Source organism: Neovison vison, chromosome 6 (genome assembly GCF_020171115.1).
Source record: "Neovison vison isolate M4711 chromosome 6, ASM_NN_V1, whole genome shotgun sequence".
Classification (NCBI taxonomy): Eukaryota; Metazoa; Chordata; class Mammalia; order Carnivora; family Mustelidae; genus Neogale; species Neogale vison.
The window spans coordinates 55057488-55075005 of NC_058096.1; the positions used below are offsets into that span (position 1 = coordinate 55057488).

At 37.0% G+C, this 17518-nt stretch overlaps 1 protein-coding gene across 13 annotated transcripts in view; it reads left to right on the forward strand.

Annotated features, from left to right (window-relative positions):
* Positions 1-17518, forward strand: part of BBX (BBX high mobility group box domain containing) — a 278723-nt gene that overhangs the window by 121146 nt on the left and 140059 nt on the right. For 10 of the 13 annotated variants that reach the window (XM_044251313.1, XM_044251314.1, XM_044251312.1 and 7 more), the window contains one exon: positions 257-305. The exons of 1 other annotated variant lie outside the window; for it this stretch is intronic. In XM_044251313.1, the coding sequence (XP_044107248.1) occupies positions 291-305 (15 nt within the window). In that variant the 5' untranslated portion in view covers positions 257-290. Of the gene's footprint in view, positions 1-256; positions 306-5881; positions 5905-7402; positions 7475-17518 lie in introns of those variants that run through there. 2 more of the 13 variants (XM_044251320.1, XM_044251321.1) reach the window with 2 other exon arrangements.

A 17518-nucleotide genomic window follows, 5' to 3' on the forward strand; every position in this document is an offset into this window, starting at 1 on the left:
ATAATCATCTATGAAAATACCTTGATTCCTTCTAAAATTTGCTCTGTCAGCATATATGTTAGGTGTTTGTGGTCTTTTTATAACAATTTTTCTTTTCCTAGTTGAATATGTGTGCATTCTAACCATAACAACCATGGATCTGATAGAGTGCTTATATACTTTTAAAATTATTAGGTATATTGAAATTCTAAACCTTTCTGGCCCACCTATGAGAGTGTTTACGCTCTTTCTTCAGCTCTGTTTTATTTCTTTTTAGAACCTGAACTGCCTTCAGTAATTTTACTGGAAAAATGTTTTGTTTAAAGGTAAAGTAATGTATTTTCTGTTCCTCTGTTTGTTTAGTAAATATTTACTGTAACTACAGCGTGCAAGTCAGTGTGTTAGTGTCTTAGTCACACTATGATAATAGAAGGGTAACTCTAAGCAGGAAAGAGGGACAAGCTTCATTAAGAATTGAGGAAGGTTTTAAATCTCAGGTAAGAATATCAAGGAAGACTACCCAGAGGGAAAAATATAGAAGTCTGGAAAAACTGAATTAGATCCCTTTTGTCAGTTGGATGGCGTGTGTATATAAAGGTAGAATGGGAAACCTACAAAAAGCCAGATGTAAGAGGGCCTTGAATATCAGAGTGAGTTTATTTATTTCCTCCTTAAAGGCAAATGAGCCCCTGGAAAATTTTGAGCAGATGCAATTAGAGGGATGGATTGGAGGGGAAAAGAGGAGGTAGGTATTGGAAGGATTGATTTAAGGGATTTTGGCAAATCCTAGTTAAGAAGAAATTGTTCTTCTGGATGGAACCACCATGAGACCACCATGAGAGACATGATGAAGGTTATACCCTGTCTGGATGTAGTTTAGAATATTGTAGTTTCAGATATTCAACTCATAAAATCAAGTAAGTCTTTTTTCCAATTTGCTGAGCAAAAATTGATACTCAGTTTTAAGGATTCCTTCAATGAAGATTTTCACAAACACTCGATACCTGCTACTGTTCAGCTTCTGTATATGTGTCTGCATGTCTTTAGTGATTGTAAATTTAGCTTTCACTGTGTTTCTCAAAGAATACACATTCTTCTCTGTCACTTGAACCAAATTACTAATCTGTAGGCTTTGGCAACAGACTGACCTAGTACTGGGACTGTGGAGGGATCATAAGAGGAAAGGAAGAAGTGAGGGCGTTGAAACGGAAGTCCAGGCTACGTTTTAAGTTTAAGCATGGATGTTCAGATAGTACAGCTACCAGAAGTAGAGAGTAGTAGAAACTGATTTTGGGGGAGATAGAGCTAGGATGGATTGGATTTGTAATGCAAAGAGGACATCCACGTGATTATGTATAGGCTATAGTTATAGATTGATAAGGGTTTGGCAGAGATTCAGGCTAAAGATAAGTAGAACTCTGGAAAGAGAAGTAGAGTTTAATGTTCGAATATTGGTGAAAGTGGAAAATATGGCAAAGACAGAACTTTGGAGAACACCGACCTATTCTTTTTTAAGAGAAGTTTAAAGGAAGGAAAAATAATCAGATCTTTGGGCGGGGGGGAGGGGGCGAGGGGGTGAGCAATAGAGTACAGTACCAAAGAAGATGGGGAAGAGTTTTCAACAAAAATGTGGAAAAATAGAGAGAACTCTAAATGCCCCCAAACAGTGTTTGGGTTTGGCAATTTGAGGGTCCTTTGGAGAAAGCATTTTTTGTGCAGTGATCAAGTCAGAAGCCACTTTGTATAGCATTAGCAGTATTCCCTGTTTTATTGCCACATTCTTGATTTTCTTTTTTGCTGAAACTGTGTTAGGCCACTTTTTTTGTGGAGTAATGTATAATGACTTAGAGAGCCACTCCCTGGGAGCATAGAACTCATCTTCTATAAATGTAGTTTTAATATTCTTTTCTTTAGATATTTTACCTCAGACTGTTTCAAATAAAAACTTATCCAGGTGCTAATACCATTTTCTCAAATGCACTGAAATGACTTTGTTTAAAATCTCATCAGCAAACTACTTTGTAAATGCCTCTCCCATAAGACTTACATTATAATTGACACTGCAGAAGGATAAATAATGAATTGCCTGTCATTGCCAGCTCTTCTTTTACACGAAGTACAGTGATGCTTTCTATAGGGCCCACTGGTTTACTAAAGATCCTGTCAAAAACTCTTTGGTGTAGGAGGCCACTTGTATGTGAAATTTCTAGAGAATTTGATACGTGGCCGCTTTTGTTTCCATCTGCAGAAAATAGTTATAAGGGGATACAGGATTCACCATAAGTTAGCAGTCATGATTATAATGATGAAAACTGCAGTTGTCATCATTTGCATTTTTCTCTCTGTTGTGTACGTGTGTAGGAGTGTATTTTTTCTAGTCTTCATAGTGACTCTTAAATGTGTAGGTCTCATTATTCCCATTTTGTACATGAAGGAACTGAGACTCAGAATATTTAATTTGTCGGAACTTTTTGGCTTACTAAAAACAGCAGGATTCTAATCAGCTTTTTCTTTCAAGACTATGTTCTCTATGTGGCCCATGCAGTTATATGAATTATTTGAAAGTTGAACTTTAACACTTTTAACAGCAACTACTCATTCTGGTTTGGGAGCTCAGTACCTCATTATTTTCTTATATTTTCCCTTCCAACTAAGGAAGAAGAGAGATCACTTTTATTTGCTTAATATGTTGCTGTTTGCCATTGTTGCTTGTAAGGTACTTTCCTGTGTATTTAATACTGTTACATACTTGGTTAATCCTTCACTTCAGCTCTATGAGAGGTGGATGTATTTCCCTTCAACATTTTGTTAAGAACCTTTTAAATATCATTGTACATTCACATACTCACCACCTAGATTTACCATTAACATTTTCATTATGTTATTACAAATCTATAACCTGTCCATCATCGATTTATTTTTGATTCACTAGCAAGTAAATTAAATAACATTACTACCTCTATCATAAGTACTTCAGGATGTCTATTATTCACTGTAGTTCACTATTTATGTACTACTTTTTAAAAAAAGATTTTATTTATTTAGTTAACAGAGATCTGACAGACATCAGAAGTAGGCAGAGAGGCAGGCAGAGAGAGGGAGGAAACAGGCTCCCCAATGAGCAGAGAGCCAGATGTGGGGCTAGATTCCAGGACCTGGGATCATGACCCGAGCCGAAGGCAGAGGCTCAACCCACTGAGCCACCCAGACACCCTATGTACAACTTTTTTGATCTGAAATGAACATTCAGTTAAATGCACAGATCTTAAATGTACATTCTCTGAATTTTGATAAATGCGTACACTTATGTAACCCCCAATACCTATCAAGATATAAAACACTACTGTTGGTAGGTGTCTTTTTTATTCACAATTTGTGAGGAACCTGAAGCACAGAGAGGTTAATGATCTGCCTGAGATCATAACTGCCAATAAGTTGCAGAGCAAGAGCTCAAACTTCTAGTCTGGCTGCAGGGTTTGTTCCAACCACACTACCATACCGTCCATGGATTAGCCTCACATGTTCAGGTATCCTTTACATACCATTTTATAGATGTGATGTTTATTTTTTACATAGGTGTGTGTAGACACAGAACTAGTATGTTTGGGACTACAGTAGGAATGCTCTTCTAGAAATGCATCAGTTCTTTGCAGGAAGTTTGTGGCAGTTTAAGAGGGAAACGAACTCCTTTTGTTGAAATACTATGGTGCATCTCTGTATAATAAATAACTCTGGTTTTACCTGGGTCCTTGTTTAATTTTTCCGTATATAAAGTCACAGTTAATTTCCTAGTGCCAACACTGAGGTTCAGAAAAATCCTAAAGTGCCACTTGAATAATTAAGGGTAAATGATGAACAGTATAGCTTTGTGTTAAGCATAGTTTTGCTCTGTTAGTAGGGAATTGTTCATCTATGTGTGGTGTATATATAGTACCACTCACCGTGATAGCTCAGTTTCCAAAATAATGGAATTAACCAATTTAGGATTTATAGCTGTGAAATTTATGAAGTGTTTTTTTAAACATGAATGGAATTCCTTGACCTTTCAAAGTAAATTGCATAAAAATATGAATAAAGACTGGAATAGTTCTTTTCTTTTTTCTTTTGTAAGACTTAGGTATACCATCCCTATGTAAATAAATCGTATCTCTTTCCTATGTTGTGTTCACATCAAAAGATGTATCTGGGGACACCTGGGTGGCTCAGTGGGTTAAAGCCTCTGCCTTCGGCTCAGGTCATGATCCCAGGGCTCTGGGATTGAGCCCCGCATCGGGCTCTCTGCTCGGCGGGGAGCCTGCTTTCTCCTGTCTCTCTCTGCCTGCCTCTCTGCCTACTTGTGATCTTTGTCTGTCAAATAAATAAATAAAATCTTAAAAAAAAAAAAAAGATGTATCTGAAAACTTGACTGGTACTCTTCATCACTCTCCAAATGATGACAGAGCAGCCATTATATATATAAAAAAAAAAATTCTAAGTATTTCTCAGAAAGCGGTTTAAATAAATAAAAGCATGTAGTTAGTAAAACCTAGCTAGTCACTAGAGGGCAGAGCAGTACTGTACTTTAGGTTTTATTTGAAAATTTGTGGTTTAAAAATTACTGAACAGTATACCAGTGCATAACTAAATAGAGATTTTTTTGTATTCTTATTATCTTGTCTTGCTGTGAAATCCAATAACATGCTTACCCTTGTATCAAAGGAGATTTTCTGGCAATTACGTTGCTTTCAAAAGGGCATGATTATTTAGAAGAGTTTAAGTATCTCTCAAGAGAAAAATACTAAGGCTTAGAAGGAGAGATGCATTAAATCATTTCTACTATCGTACCTTGAAATCGGATTGCATGCAATATATACTTTAGATGAGACATTATGACAGATTAAGTTTGAGACAAGTTTACTAGTATTAGATTTAGATTTAAAGAATTCATTGAAATGTGCAGGTTTTTAAACCTTTCTACTGAAATGTGTTGAATCATTAAGACTTTGAAATTATCAAATTGTTAGAGCAATGAACTAACTCTAGCTCCTTTTTGAAAATCTTAAAATTCTGTCAGGTCACAGTCACTTAATTTCATTTGTTTGAGATTTTTTAATTATTCTGGTATATTTTCATTTGGACTTATTTTTTCTGATAGATTTTTAAAATAAAGGAAGTTCTGAGCTAGTTTCCTAGTGAGTAACCTCAGTAGTTCAGTGTCCCAAAAGATAGAAAATTTTACTTTGAATGTGTAGTTTGGATTTCTATGATTTATATAGGATTCATTTCTTATAGAGAACATGAGATGTCAGAAAAAGCACTGGATTTTGGAATTCAGAGATTCAAGGCCCCAGTTCTCATGTTTTTGCTTTACAACCTTGAACAGATCACATTACTTCTCTGAAGTAACCATTTTATAAGTTGGAGAATTGGGAAAAGTTTTTTTTTTTAAATTTACAGCTGTGTTGTTTTGAGGATTGTGTCTGTGTATGTGTATATATTTATATATCTCCAAAGATAAGACTATAAAGACAAATTTTAGTAGGTGATAAAATAAGGTCAGAAAAATCTTAGAAATAACTCTGAAATGGATATTATCTCATAAACATAGTAAAACGACGGCACCTGTTACACGATAAACGTCGTTTCCAGGCCAAAGTGAGAGGATCATCCTCTTCCCTGTCTCTTGAGTGTCTCTGGCTGCTTAATCTCTCTGTAACTCCTGACTCTTTCCTTCCTCTTACACTTTACTCCCTGTTTATTTCCATGTTTCCTCTCTCTGTGTTTCTCCTGACTGTCTTTGGTCTCTCTCTGTGTTTTTCTTGTCCCAGGCGCCCTCAGGAAGACCCCAAGCTTCTAGCGGTACCTGGTATCATCTCCAGCATGTATATAGATGTGGAGGATTCCCTGGGATATTGAGAAATACCAGAGGCGCATTGTTCTCCTGTAGTAAGTCCATCAGCATTTACTAAGTGACTACTGTTAACAGAGCACAGCTGGCGAGGCTTTGGGCAAAGAAGAATGAGTCAGGGCATAGCTCAGAAGAAAGAAATTTGTAAACTCTTCTCAGTATCTCATAGGCTAGAGACACGTGCAAATGAAAACAACAGCAAAAGAAAAAGTTGACAAATAATTGTGTAGATGAGTCGTGTTGTTCTGTGTGCTTCAGAGGCCCAGAGTTAAGGGAGTAGAGAAAACCAGGTGGTATCAATCAGGTTTCCTGCATAAGTTTAAAATTAGGTTTGAAGTATGGCTGGAAGAAATATGAGGAAAGAGAGGGTGGAAGTGAGTAATTTCTGTGGGGCCTGGCCAGCCTGTTGGCTTGCCTGTAAGGGAATCCCTGAGGATAATGAGATAAGAGCATGAAGTTGCAGCCTACCAATAGCGAACTTTGCTTCAGCTCCCAGTCTTAGAGAAATTCAAGTTATTAAAGGAAGTACAGCCAAGTTGAGACTTTGCATAAATAAGTGGTAGCTGTTGCCAGTTTTAGAATTTGTAGAGTTGAAGGGTAAATTGTGACTATAAAATAATAAAGTCCATACGCCATAAAATTAGGGTATGCCATTAGAATATGATCTAGGGATGCATTGTGGACAAGAGGATGAGCTTGAATAGTAAATCAGTATAACAAATTGTTGTTTTGTGTTAGAAATCTATTTTTGTCCTTATATTTTAGATAGTTCTACCCTCCAGACCCGCTGTGGTTTCCAGAGTGGGGAACCTTGGCTTGCTGTCACATTGGGTCACCCACAGAACATTGAATCTCCGTTTCCTCAGATAGAAGCTAAGGATGAAAATACTGTTAAAAAGTATTTTTAAAGTAGTTAGTAAAATACAGTATAATTTCCGAGAGTTTTTTTTTAAAATAGAAGTAACCCCATTGTATTCAGAAAATGCTGTATATACAGAGAATATTTGTAATGTGGGGTAAGATGCAAAGAATGATATTAACATGAATACCTGAGTACCTACTACTGACTTCGGAGACAGAGCTGTCCCTGGCCCCAGTCCCTTGCCTCTCTTTAACCTTGTCCGCCCCGCTGCCTGCCCAATGCTAGATGTTGAGTTTATTACTTCCTTGTTTTTCCTTATCGCATTTTTCACATATTTATGTACCCTCTACATAGTTTTTGCTTGTCTTTGAATTTTATATAAGTAATATAATACTGTTTTCTTATGCAGCCTCTCTTTTTTCAGCCCAGTATCCTATTTCAGAGTCATCCTTGCCTATACTTGTAATTCACTTATCATCATTGTCTGAAAATACTACAATTTATCTTCTTTCTTTTGATGGCCATTTTAGATTATTTCCAGATACTATGTTATTAGAGATAAAACTAGAGAGGGAAAATTCCTGGGAATCCTGTTCATGCCCCTAATGTGCGTATTCTGTCTCTAGGATACACGTTTGAGAGTGTAGCTGCTGTGTCACAGGGTATGCCCAGCCCAGAACTCTACACGAGAATGGCAAATGGATTTCCATAGAGCTTGTTACATTTTTTACTCTCTCTAGCCCGATGTAAGTGTCTTTCTATAGTCCTTAAAATGCCAAGATTTTTGTTGAAAGAATTTCGTAAGTTTCCAGATAACACCACTTAACAATAAACCCTGATGAGCTATTTTTTTAAAATTAGTTTTATCCTTTGCAACAACTGTTTTTCTTTGTCACAGTTTTCCAATTGTCACTTGTACCTTTTCTCAAACCCATTGAAGTCAGACATCCTGAAATAGCTGGGTGCGTTTGCTAGCTAACTTTCTTCTCCCAAGAAAACCACATCATAATAATGTGATGTTCTCATGTTAAATGAAAATTGTTAGCTGTTCCTGACTTCCAAAGGCAGTTTGGGCAGAGTAATGTACACATCTTTTACTGATTTCTTTTTTCCTTAATTTGAGTTGAGAGAGACAAAGAGTGACCCAGAGAGGGCCATTTGCAAGGTGCAGTGACTTAACCTGTGTTTTGTTCTGCATTGTGAAAATCCCCCAAACTCAGGTAAATCACTCCACTTGTATTTCCACTCTCTCCCCTTTTCGGACCTTCACCCACTTTTGTTTTTCTCAGCCAGTGCTGCTTGTGAATGTGATTATATTTCTCCACTCCTTTCTCGTCTCCATATCCCAGTTCTTCCAGCTTTATGATAACTCTGTACCCGCTGGTGCATAATGTTAGTTGGTCAATCTCAGTATTCTGGCAGAATAGTTGTTATTACCTATCACATTAATTCTCTGAGGCTTTCCAGTAGTGTACCAGGATCTAGCCAAGTACCTAGGATTTACTATTCATTAGATGTTCATTGAATGAGGAAAGGAATGATAGAAATGTCTGAAAAGCACTGAGATGTCTTTTCCTTGTTCAGCAGTAATTTCCCCAAACACAATGGGCAAAAATCATGTGTACTGAAAACACTTAAGCCCATGGGTAGCTTTCTAAACCATAAGCAGTTATTTTTTCTTGCTTCACTCTGTTTTGTTTTGTTTTTTTTTTTTTGAAAAATGAGAGCAGTAGACCAGTGATCTATAAGGTTCCTTTTGACTCCAGCATTTTGTATTCTGTCTTAAGTTGAAATGAAGATTTGTTTCTCTCTGGATGTCTAGGCGCCACTACCAAAATCCAAATCCATCCACTTCACTGGGCTTGAGGCCCATGACTGTATCACGGCAACCTGTCAGTCATTGTCTCCTGTAACCACAGCAGGTGGGGCCTACACTGAACTTTCCCTTCCTCCATTTGTTATTTATGGTTGATTTGTTCTAGAATAAGAATACATTTATATCATTCTTTGTAAAAGTCTGTTGAATACCTTTGGCTTCCCAGTTTTATTCACCAGGTTGCCCTGGCATTGTTCAGTGTAAAAACCTTAAGTTCTGCCCCCTCGTTCCTCCTCCTCTTCCTCCTCCAGTCCCACAACTGTGTCCAGGGCACTTTGTCCTCCCCTTTGTTATTTGCTGTATGACGTAACCGGATGTCTTTTCTCATAGTCTAATTACCATCTTTGAGTCAGTGTTGATTTTTACTGTTGGGCCTTTCCCTGGGGTCAGGTGGGTCTGTAGTCATCTGGTGCTAGAAGAAGCAAGTTGCCCCTTTCTCTCTCCTCTGGTTTCTCTGCCCGGAACCCTCAGCTCCTTTCACTTCATCTTCCCATAGCTGTTGCAGGGACTGTAACCATGTTACTTGTCCAGATTTCTTTTTCTTTCTTTCTTTCTTTCTTTTTTTTTTTTTAAACAAATTTATTTATTTATTAGAGAGAGAGCATGTGTGGGGGAGAAGGGCAGAGGGAGAAGCAGGCTCCCCACTCAGCAGGGAAGCCCGACATCTGGTTCAATCCCAGGACCCCGGGATTATGACCTGAGCCAAAGGCAGACACTTAACCAACTGAGCCACCCAGCCACCCCTAGTCTTCATTTTATGACTGCCTCTGAACTCTGTGGACCAAAGGCAAAGGGTACCAGAGAGCAGACTACATGGAGCATGGGGCACAAAGTCCTTCTTAACTTTCCATAAATTGTAAGTACTGCCCAATCACTCCTGAGGGTCCTGGCCATAGACCTGTGGGTTTGACTGTGTACCAAGATCAAATAGGTTCTTTCTGACTTTTATGCATGAACACCAAAAAATGTCATCTTGTCACAATGTTATGAATCTACTTTGTGAAAAATCCTGTGTAAGTCTGACAAATTTTAGGTTAAGAAGAGAATAAGGTAAGAGAAGAATTTTATAACAAGAAAAAGGAAGATAACTTCTTCAATGAAGGATCTATTTGTAATAATAATTCTGAATCAAATTTGGAATTTTAAAAAAATGTGTTTTTTTTTTTAATGTTAAATTATTTACTACTGAAAGCCCAATTGTTAACCACCCACCTCCAGCCTCCATGCACATAAAAGACTCAAGATTTACTAGGCTGTCCAGCCATGAAGAACAAGAAGCCACACTATCTGTGATTATTCACCTCTCCTAACTGCTTACTGGACAAACTCCACAAAAACACATTATGCCAGATGTTCTCTTCTCAAAAGAAGCAGTTAATACCATCCTATCTCTAGAGGAACAGATTATGTTTTGTTCTTGAGGAATGCAGGGAAACATCTTTTATGCTTAGAAGGGGAAAATGGGAGAAATTACCTGACATGAAAACTTGACTCAATCGAACCAGTCTTAAATTGTGTCTCTGATTAATGTAAAAGCTTGGACCTGTTCAGTATTCACATTAATATTTTAAATTACCAGTTATAAAAGTCTCTTTTGTAGTGCTAATTCACTTAGTATTTTATTAATTTAGACAGGCTTAAAGTACTTTAGAAAACCTACAGTACTCTTTTAGTATTCTTGTTTTAGTTAAAGTTGTTTTTTTTTTTAAAGAATAGTGTATATTCTCTAATGACTAAGTTGCAGCAAATGTTAAAAATGCACTATCATGTTAATAAGTTGGATTATCCTTAAATATAGTACAAAGTTTATGAATATATATAATCATTTGGTGTAAAATTTCTTTCAGAATCTAGGAAGCACATATATTACAGATTGTGCTTTGAATGGGCTTAACTTTCATTGAAAGGGGCATTTTTGAATGCTAAATTAAGAATTAAGCTTCAACTAGATACTAATTTTTACTGCTGTGTTATTTGTTTTACAGCAAAGTCAGTAATACATATAAAATAAATTCAGAGTTGGGCTTCATGTAATTAATCATGTGATTATACAATATCTGCATTTATGCACTTATATTACTGCAAAGCATCTTCTTAAAATAGTTCTGAATAGCTTTATTCAAATGTAGGTGTTGCTGGAATGACAATATTCATTTTGTCTGGTAGTTTATATCTGGCTTACAAAAACAGTGAAATACTCAGATGGGTCTATCATTTTGAGGAAGAAATGATTAGTGTTGCCTGTTTTCCTGCAGTTAATTTCCCGGTATATTACCATTCATTATCTCAGCTGCAAAATCCACATTTCTAAAGGTTTAACTAGATTTTATTAAATCTGAGAAATAAGTCACTGAATCTTATATATATATATATACATACAAACAGTAGAGCAGAAAGTAGAGCACCCATACTTTTTTTTTGTTCCTTGTGCCTTGAGGAATCAGGACTCCTCAAGGAAGCTCAGTTAACATAATGCCGTTAACGATAACAAATACGGTTTTCTTCTGTGTATATTTCTCCCACCGAATCTTACCCAGAATCTGTAGGGTTTTTTTCTGCTTAGCCAGTGGACTCTTTACCCCCTTTCCCTATGTTAGCCAAGCACGACGTCTCTTTTGAATGATGGCATCATTGCCCTTAGGTTAAGGTTTGTTTTGAGCTTAGAGTTATCTTGGCTGCTGTTTTCATCCATTTATGCTGTTTTCATCCATTTATAATTATTTGCTGTTACTTAACCCTTACATTGGTTAAATGGCAGCATTACTTTTCTGCAAGTCTTAAGCTGCTCTTTTAACTGCCACCTGTATCATGTGTTCATCAGTTAATAACCTGCCCTTGCTAAGAACCATTCTGAACCTAGGGTAGGTGGCACTGTGGAGCTCTTGAGTCCCTGAGGTGGAGCAGAGGGTCTGATTTTCTCTCAGTGGAGTTGTCCAGTGTCCAGTCAGCTGTTCTGTCAGGTTTAAAGCCCATCAAGACAGCCATTCTGATGCTCTTAACGGAGTTTACTCAAGGATGGATTTGAGTATGTTTCTTTTTGCTTCACTTCTAAAGTTGTGCCAGAGATTTTCTGTGATCTTTTGGAAATTATTTGCATTTAAATGATCTCAAAGACTGTTTTCATTGAAAGGTTCTGGCTCTTTTACTCTTTGTACTTAGTAAGGATGGTGAAATCATGATGGGATTGTGTTCTCCTATTTACTCCTCTACATTTTTCTGGGCACTTCACAGATCCAAGAGGGATCCCCACCTTTCCTCACCCGCTCCTTTCCAGTTAGACTTCATAGTTATGGTGAGGATGAACTGTGAACAAGTTATAGGATTTAAATCTGTGATTTTCAGTAGGAGACTTTATAGTGCAGGCTCACTTGTCTATAATTAACAGGCTACTAATGATTGATGATGATGTGGAAGTGCATGGAGTGGAGGTTAAAATAATGAGGCCAAGGGTCATGATTTAGTATAATCATTTGAGACACTAAAAGAAGAGGGTCACGAGGAAGTTTATGGTTCATGCTATAGGGAATTAAGAGATTTGGAGGAGAGATACTATTCTGCCCAGGATCATATTTGACCTGCATGGAGAGGAAGAGAGGAGAAGCATTTTAAAATAAGGGGTCTCTGGGCAAGCACAAGAGGCAAGGAAGTACCCACCTGCTGGGAGCTGGGCCATGAATGCGTCTTCTAGGATACAGAGAAAGGCAAAGAAGTTTGGAGCCAGATGGTGGTGTGTGTGTGTGTGTGTGTGTGTGTGTGTCTGTCTGTCTGTCTGTCTGTGTTGGGGAGAGAAGGTGAGGAGACACAGGGAGGTTAATGCCAACCTAAAGAATTACATTCTGAGAGTAAACTGGAGTGCCATTGAAGAATTTGGATTCGGAGAGTGAAAGGCTCAAAGCATGCTTCTGAATAAGTGTATGGATAGATATTAGTGTGGAATGGAGATTATCACTTAGAAGCTACTGTAATCATCTCTTGGGGTAAGGAGGTACCAAAGGACTTGAAGAAGGAAGAAAATACGTTTATGTGTCTTATAAAATATTTACTAACTATGTGTAAAATATTTAGTACATATTTGTAGAATATGTGAGGCACTCTGAAGGGGTTTTCCATATTATCTGTGTCCATTCTTACCATCCTATAAAGTAGGTACTAGCCTATTTTTATAGATGAATGAACTATAAAAATATTTATAGATGAATGAACTATGAATTAGATAGCTAGCCATACTCAGGATTATCTGACTGTGAAGTCCGAGTCTTTATACTCCTAGCTCTGGCTTATGAAGCATGGAAATGGGGAACAGATGAATGTTTTATCCCTTATTTGATTTTTATCCTTTCTTTAGAATTATTGAATGGATCCAAATTAGACCTGTACTTGTGCATATTCTTATGTACATAATTGTATTTCTGTCAGTTCACCTAAATTTGAGTTTGATACAGATGTTATTATATATTAGACAACTGTGTCTTCATCACGGCCTAAAAGAAAATGCTCTTTTCTGATAATTTATAAGAAAATGTAAGATGACAAAATTTGGGTCATTAATGTGTTTTATATCAATGAAGAGCAAGTAGGAAGAGATTATATTTCCCACCAAATAGTAGTTTTACTATACAAGAAATGATGTCAGTGTCTGCCTTTCCTAGAATAAAAATAATAGGATAAACTGGAATGTTTAGAAAAGAAGAATTTTGTTTAATTTTTTTGTTGAGTGAAAGTTGGCTAGAAAGCTTTCGGTATTTGTAGATCATTGAAGAAATATTAGTACACTGAATTTCTTGTTAATAGAGTGAAGTTTATTCTGTAATGAAAGGATGATTTTAGTGTCATCACTCTAATGATTAAAAACTATTTTACAGTTTTTAAAACACACACACACACACACACACACACACCCCTACCATGTGGAAGAGGGTGGAGATCCGAAGAAGTATAGGTACTGACATCCAGTGAATTGCTCAGTGTCAACACCAACAACCTTTCTGCCTCCTGTCTAAGGCTTTCTGAGCGGTTTTTTTTTACAGGATTTTTAAAAAAATATTTATTTATTTATTAAGTGGGGTTTTTTTGTTGTTGTTGTTTGTTTTTTTTAAATGTGACAGGGAGGGCGCGAGAGAGCACAAGAAGGGGGAGCAAGCAGCAGAGTGAGAGGAAGACAAGCAGAATCTCCACTGAACAGGGAGCCCAATTTGGGACTCGATCTCAGGACCCTGTAGTCATGAACTAACCCAGACACAGATGGCTAACCCACTGAGCCACCCAGGCATGCCCTGAGAGTTTTCTTTTTTTTTTTTTAATTGATCTTCACCAGTTTTTATAATTTGTCACTTTATCCTAAAAACAGTTTCTCCCAAAATGTGGTTAGTTGAGGCGCGTCTGTTAGCTGTGATCTGGTTAAATGAGATTTACATACATATTTCAGATTGCTGTTCATCCTCAAACTGTGCTACGTGAGGACCTTTCTTGTGGGAACTTTTCTTTTGGTTTCTGATTTTTATTTCTCTTTGTATAACCTGCATTTCTTAAAGCAGAAATAGTTTTAGGTTCTCAAATAAGAAGCAGCTGTCTGAAATATGTTCATTGACTCAGCTGAGTGTCTGCAGTTGCCCAACAAAAGTTATTTGATTTGGGTAGTGTAAAGAAATAGAAATAAGCATTCAGATTCAATTTTGGCTTCTGTAATAAGAACGTCTGTCTGTAACTTGAAGTCTTAAAATCTACACCTAGTATAATCTTACATTGAAATTTGGAGAGATTTGAATCTTTAAACAGTACTGAGACTACTAATAAGAGGGCTTAAATGATAATATGCCTATTTATTTTAAATTATTCCTTTGATCTTTAGAGGAAGACATTGAGTGTTCATCTCAAGATTGACCTGATAAGGGATATAATATAGTTCAATATATCAGATTTTCACAAGATGGAAAAAAAATTGTAATTTTATGTGTGTGTGGTGTTTGGCGAAAAGCGCTGAATGCTTTTAGTTCTCAAAGAAAATCAATCCAGAGAATGAATTGGACAAAGCCAGAAGCATATTAAGAATGATGTCCCAGAAGACTTTTAGGAACTGTAAAATTGAGTGCAGTGATGTAAAACTGTTTGCACTTTTTATTAAATCCTTAAAGGACTGCAAACTGATTGTCTCATTGAGATACTGTTGCTGTAAATATTTAGGGAGAAAAAATGTGTTGATAAGTCTCTGGCATTAACTAAATATTCACAAGGAAGGGTGTGTTAAAATAATAAATTTTTTGCACTTACATATTCAGGTTTACTTTATTATTCTGTTTTCTGAGATCTTTTTCTTGAAAATCATGTATCGTCAGGGATGGGTGGCTCAGTTGGTTAAGCATCTGCCTTTGGCTCAGGTCATGATCCCAGGGTTCTGGGATCAAGTCCCGCACAGGGCTTCTTGCTCAGGGGGAGCCTGCTTCTCTCTCTGCCGGCTCTTCTCGTTCCCCCTGCTTGTGCACACGTACTCACTCATTCTGTCTCTCTCTCTCCTTAACAAACAAGTAAATAAAATCTTAAAAAAAAAAAAAGAAAGAAATCTTCAAAGTCTCTACTTGTGACAATTAATCCTTGATAGGTATAGAAGATTAATGTGGTTGGGGGAAAGTCCTAAACACCAAATTATGACCATTGATAAAACTGATTATTAAAACTTGGTGGGTTGGAAATGCTACCTCCTGTTTGATGACTTACAGATGAGATTTTGTCTCTTGTCTGGAATGTTGAGTTGAGAATGAGAGTAGATGTCTTGGGGTTACTTGTGTGAGACCTTAAGGATCTCTGCGTCTTAGCTCCCCAAGTATAAAATAAATATAGTAATTATTTTACATACTCTTATGTAACTTTTAGTTGAGGTTTTTGAGAAAGATTATTGTTACTCTGAAGTCACAATCTGAAAAGTAAGTACTGGGAGAACTTGACCTATTAGAAAGGTCCTGGCTACTTGATAGACATAGGATAAAAAGTGCTGTTTTGAATTAAAGGGGATCTAAGATAATACGGCTGCAGTTTTCAAGCACAGCTGAATGTGGCATTTTATTGAAATAACCTAGGTTGAAAATGTCTTATAGTCCAGGTATAGAAACTTCATGGACAGTTTGCGGTGGTTTAGAATCTGTGTTGTGCTCTACTGTCACCCATTTCTCAAGCTCGCATCCCCTAAGAATAAGGTGTAAATTACTTGGAGGTTTACCTTGGGAGGTTTACCTTGGGTTCGTATGAAAGGGCAACTGGAACAGTGGAGGAAGATAGGCTATGGTATTCTTTTTATTAAGCACTATAGTCTGCTGCAATGTGGTGTGGTGAGTTAAACCTTTACAGGAGAATGTTATGGTCTTGTGACCAATTCTCTTGTACATCTGAATGCCTTCTTAGTTCTCATATATTGTTTAGCCTTTTATTTTCAAGGTCCCTGTCAAGGCAGTGGGTGCTCAGTATATATATTGTGGATGTGGAATGACTGTTGGTCATTTTAATGAAATGAATTTAATGACGTGAATTTTAATGGAATTTTTATATTCTGTGAAGAGCGTCAATGATTTGCTTTGTGTTTTAAAAATGTTAAATAAATAAACTCCAGTTCCTTCAGAAATGTTATCTTTTAAACTTTCTCAATGAGGAGTGAAAATGAAAAATTAACACAGGGATGACTTTGTACTGATTTCAGCTCTTTTATCTTGAACAAATTCTGCGACCTTGAGCAGATTTCCAAGTTGGGACTTTAGTTTCCTCTTCTTTCAGTGAGAGAGTTATATTGGATAATCTTTCAAGTTTGTTCTAACTCTATAAATCTGTGATTTTGAATGAAGAACAAACTGGGAGTTCAAAATAAGTACGAGTGTTTCTAAATCAAGTTAGATGAGTTTAATAGAAGGAGGCACATTCACTGAGTTTTTTAGGAGAATTTCGATGAGGAAGAAAAGAGAAAAGTTGATAGAGAAAACATTCCTCATAGTATAAATGCTGCAAAGAGTTGCACAGTAGCAAAACCTGGTATGGGTTAGATCAAGAGTTTTTCTTGGGCTAAGATAGTTTTCATATTCTTGTCTAGAAGCTCAATTTCTGATAAAATGGCCACTTAAAATCTGAATTTCTTTTTGTTTGTTTGCTTTTTAAAGAGTTTATTAACTTGGGAGAGAGAGAGCATTAGCAGGGAATGGGGAAAGGAACAAGCCAGTTGCCCACCAAGTGGGGAACCCCACATAGGGTTTGATCCCAGGGCTCCGAGATCATGACCTGAGCTGAAGCCAGACGCTTAACCAACTGAGCCACCCAGGTGCCTCTAAAATCTGTTTTTAATAAAGTTTTATTCTTCATTTTTTAAAACCCCAACATTTTTGCTCCAGTACCCACTTAGTCCCCTTACCCCCTGCCCCTCTAAACAAACCACAGGAACCATATTATTTATTTCCTCTTTAACTGAGTTGTGTAGTTTCCTCACAAAATCAAAATATAGCCAAAAGTGAAAAACGTATCAGGCTGTTGGAGAAGGAAAGTAATACCGATAGAGGTTAAAATGTGTCTCCTTTGTATTTTCCTTTTGCAGATTGCTCTTGATAAGAGTAGACTGTTAGTAAGACCCATTTGTTTTTCTTAGAAATATCTTACTCCAGGGCGCCTGGGTGGCTCAGTGGGTTAAGCTGGGTGGCTCAGTGGGTTAAGCTGCTGCCTTCAGCTCAGGTCATGATCTCAAGGTCCTGGGATCAAGTCCCGCATTGGGCTCTCTGCTCAGCAGGGAGCCTGCTTCCTCCTCTCTCTCTCTCTCTCTCTGCCTGCCTCTCTGCCTACTTGTAATCTCTCTCTGTCAAATAAATAAATAAAATCTTTAAAAAAAAAAAAAAAGAAATATCTTATTCCAGATAATGTTTATCTACAGTAAACTTTCAGAAATTAGCAA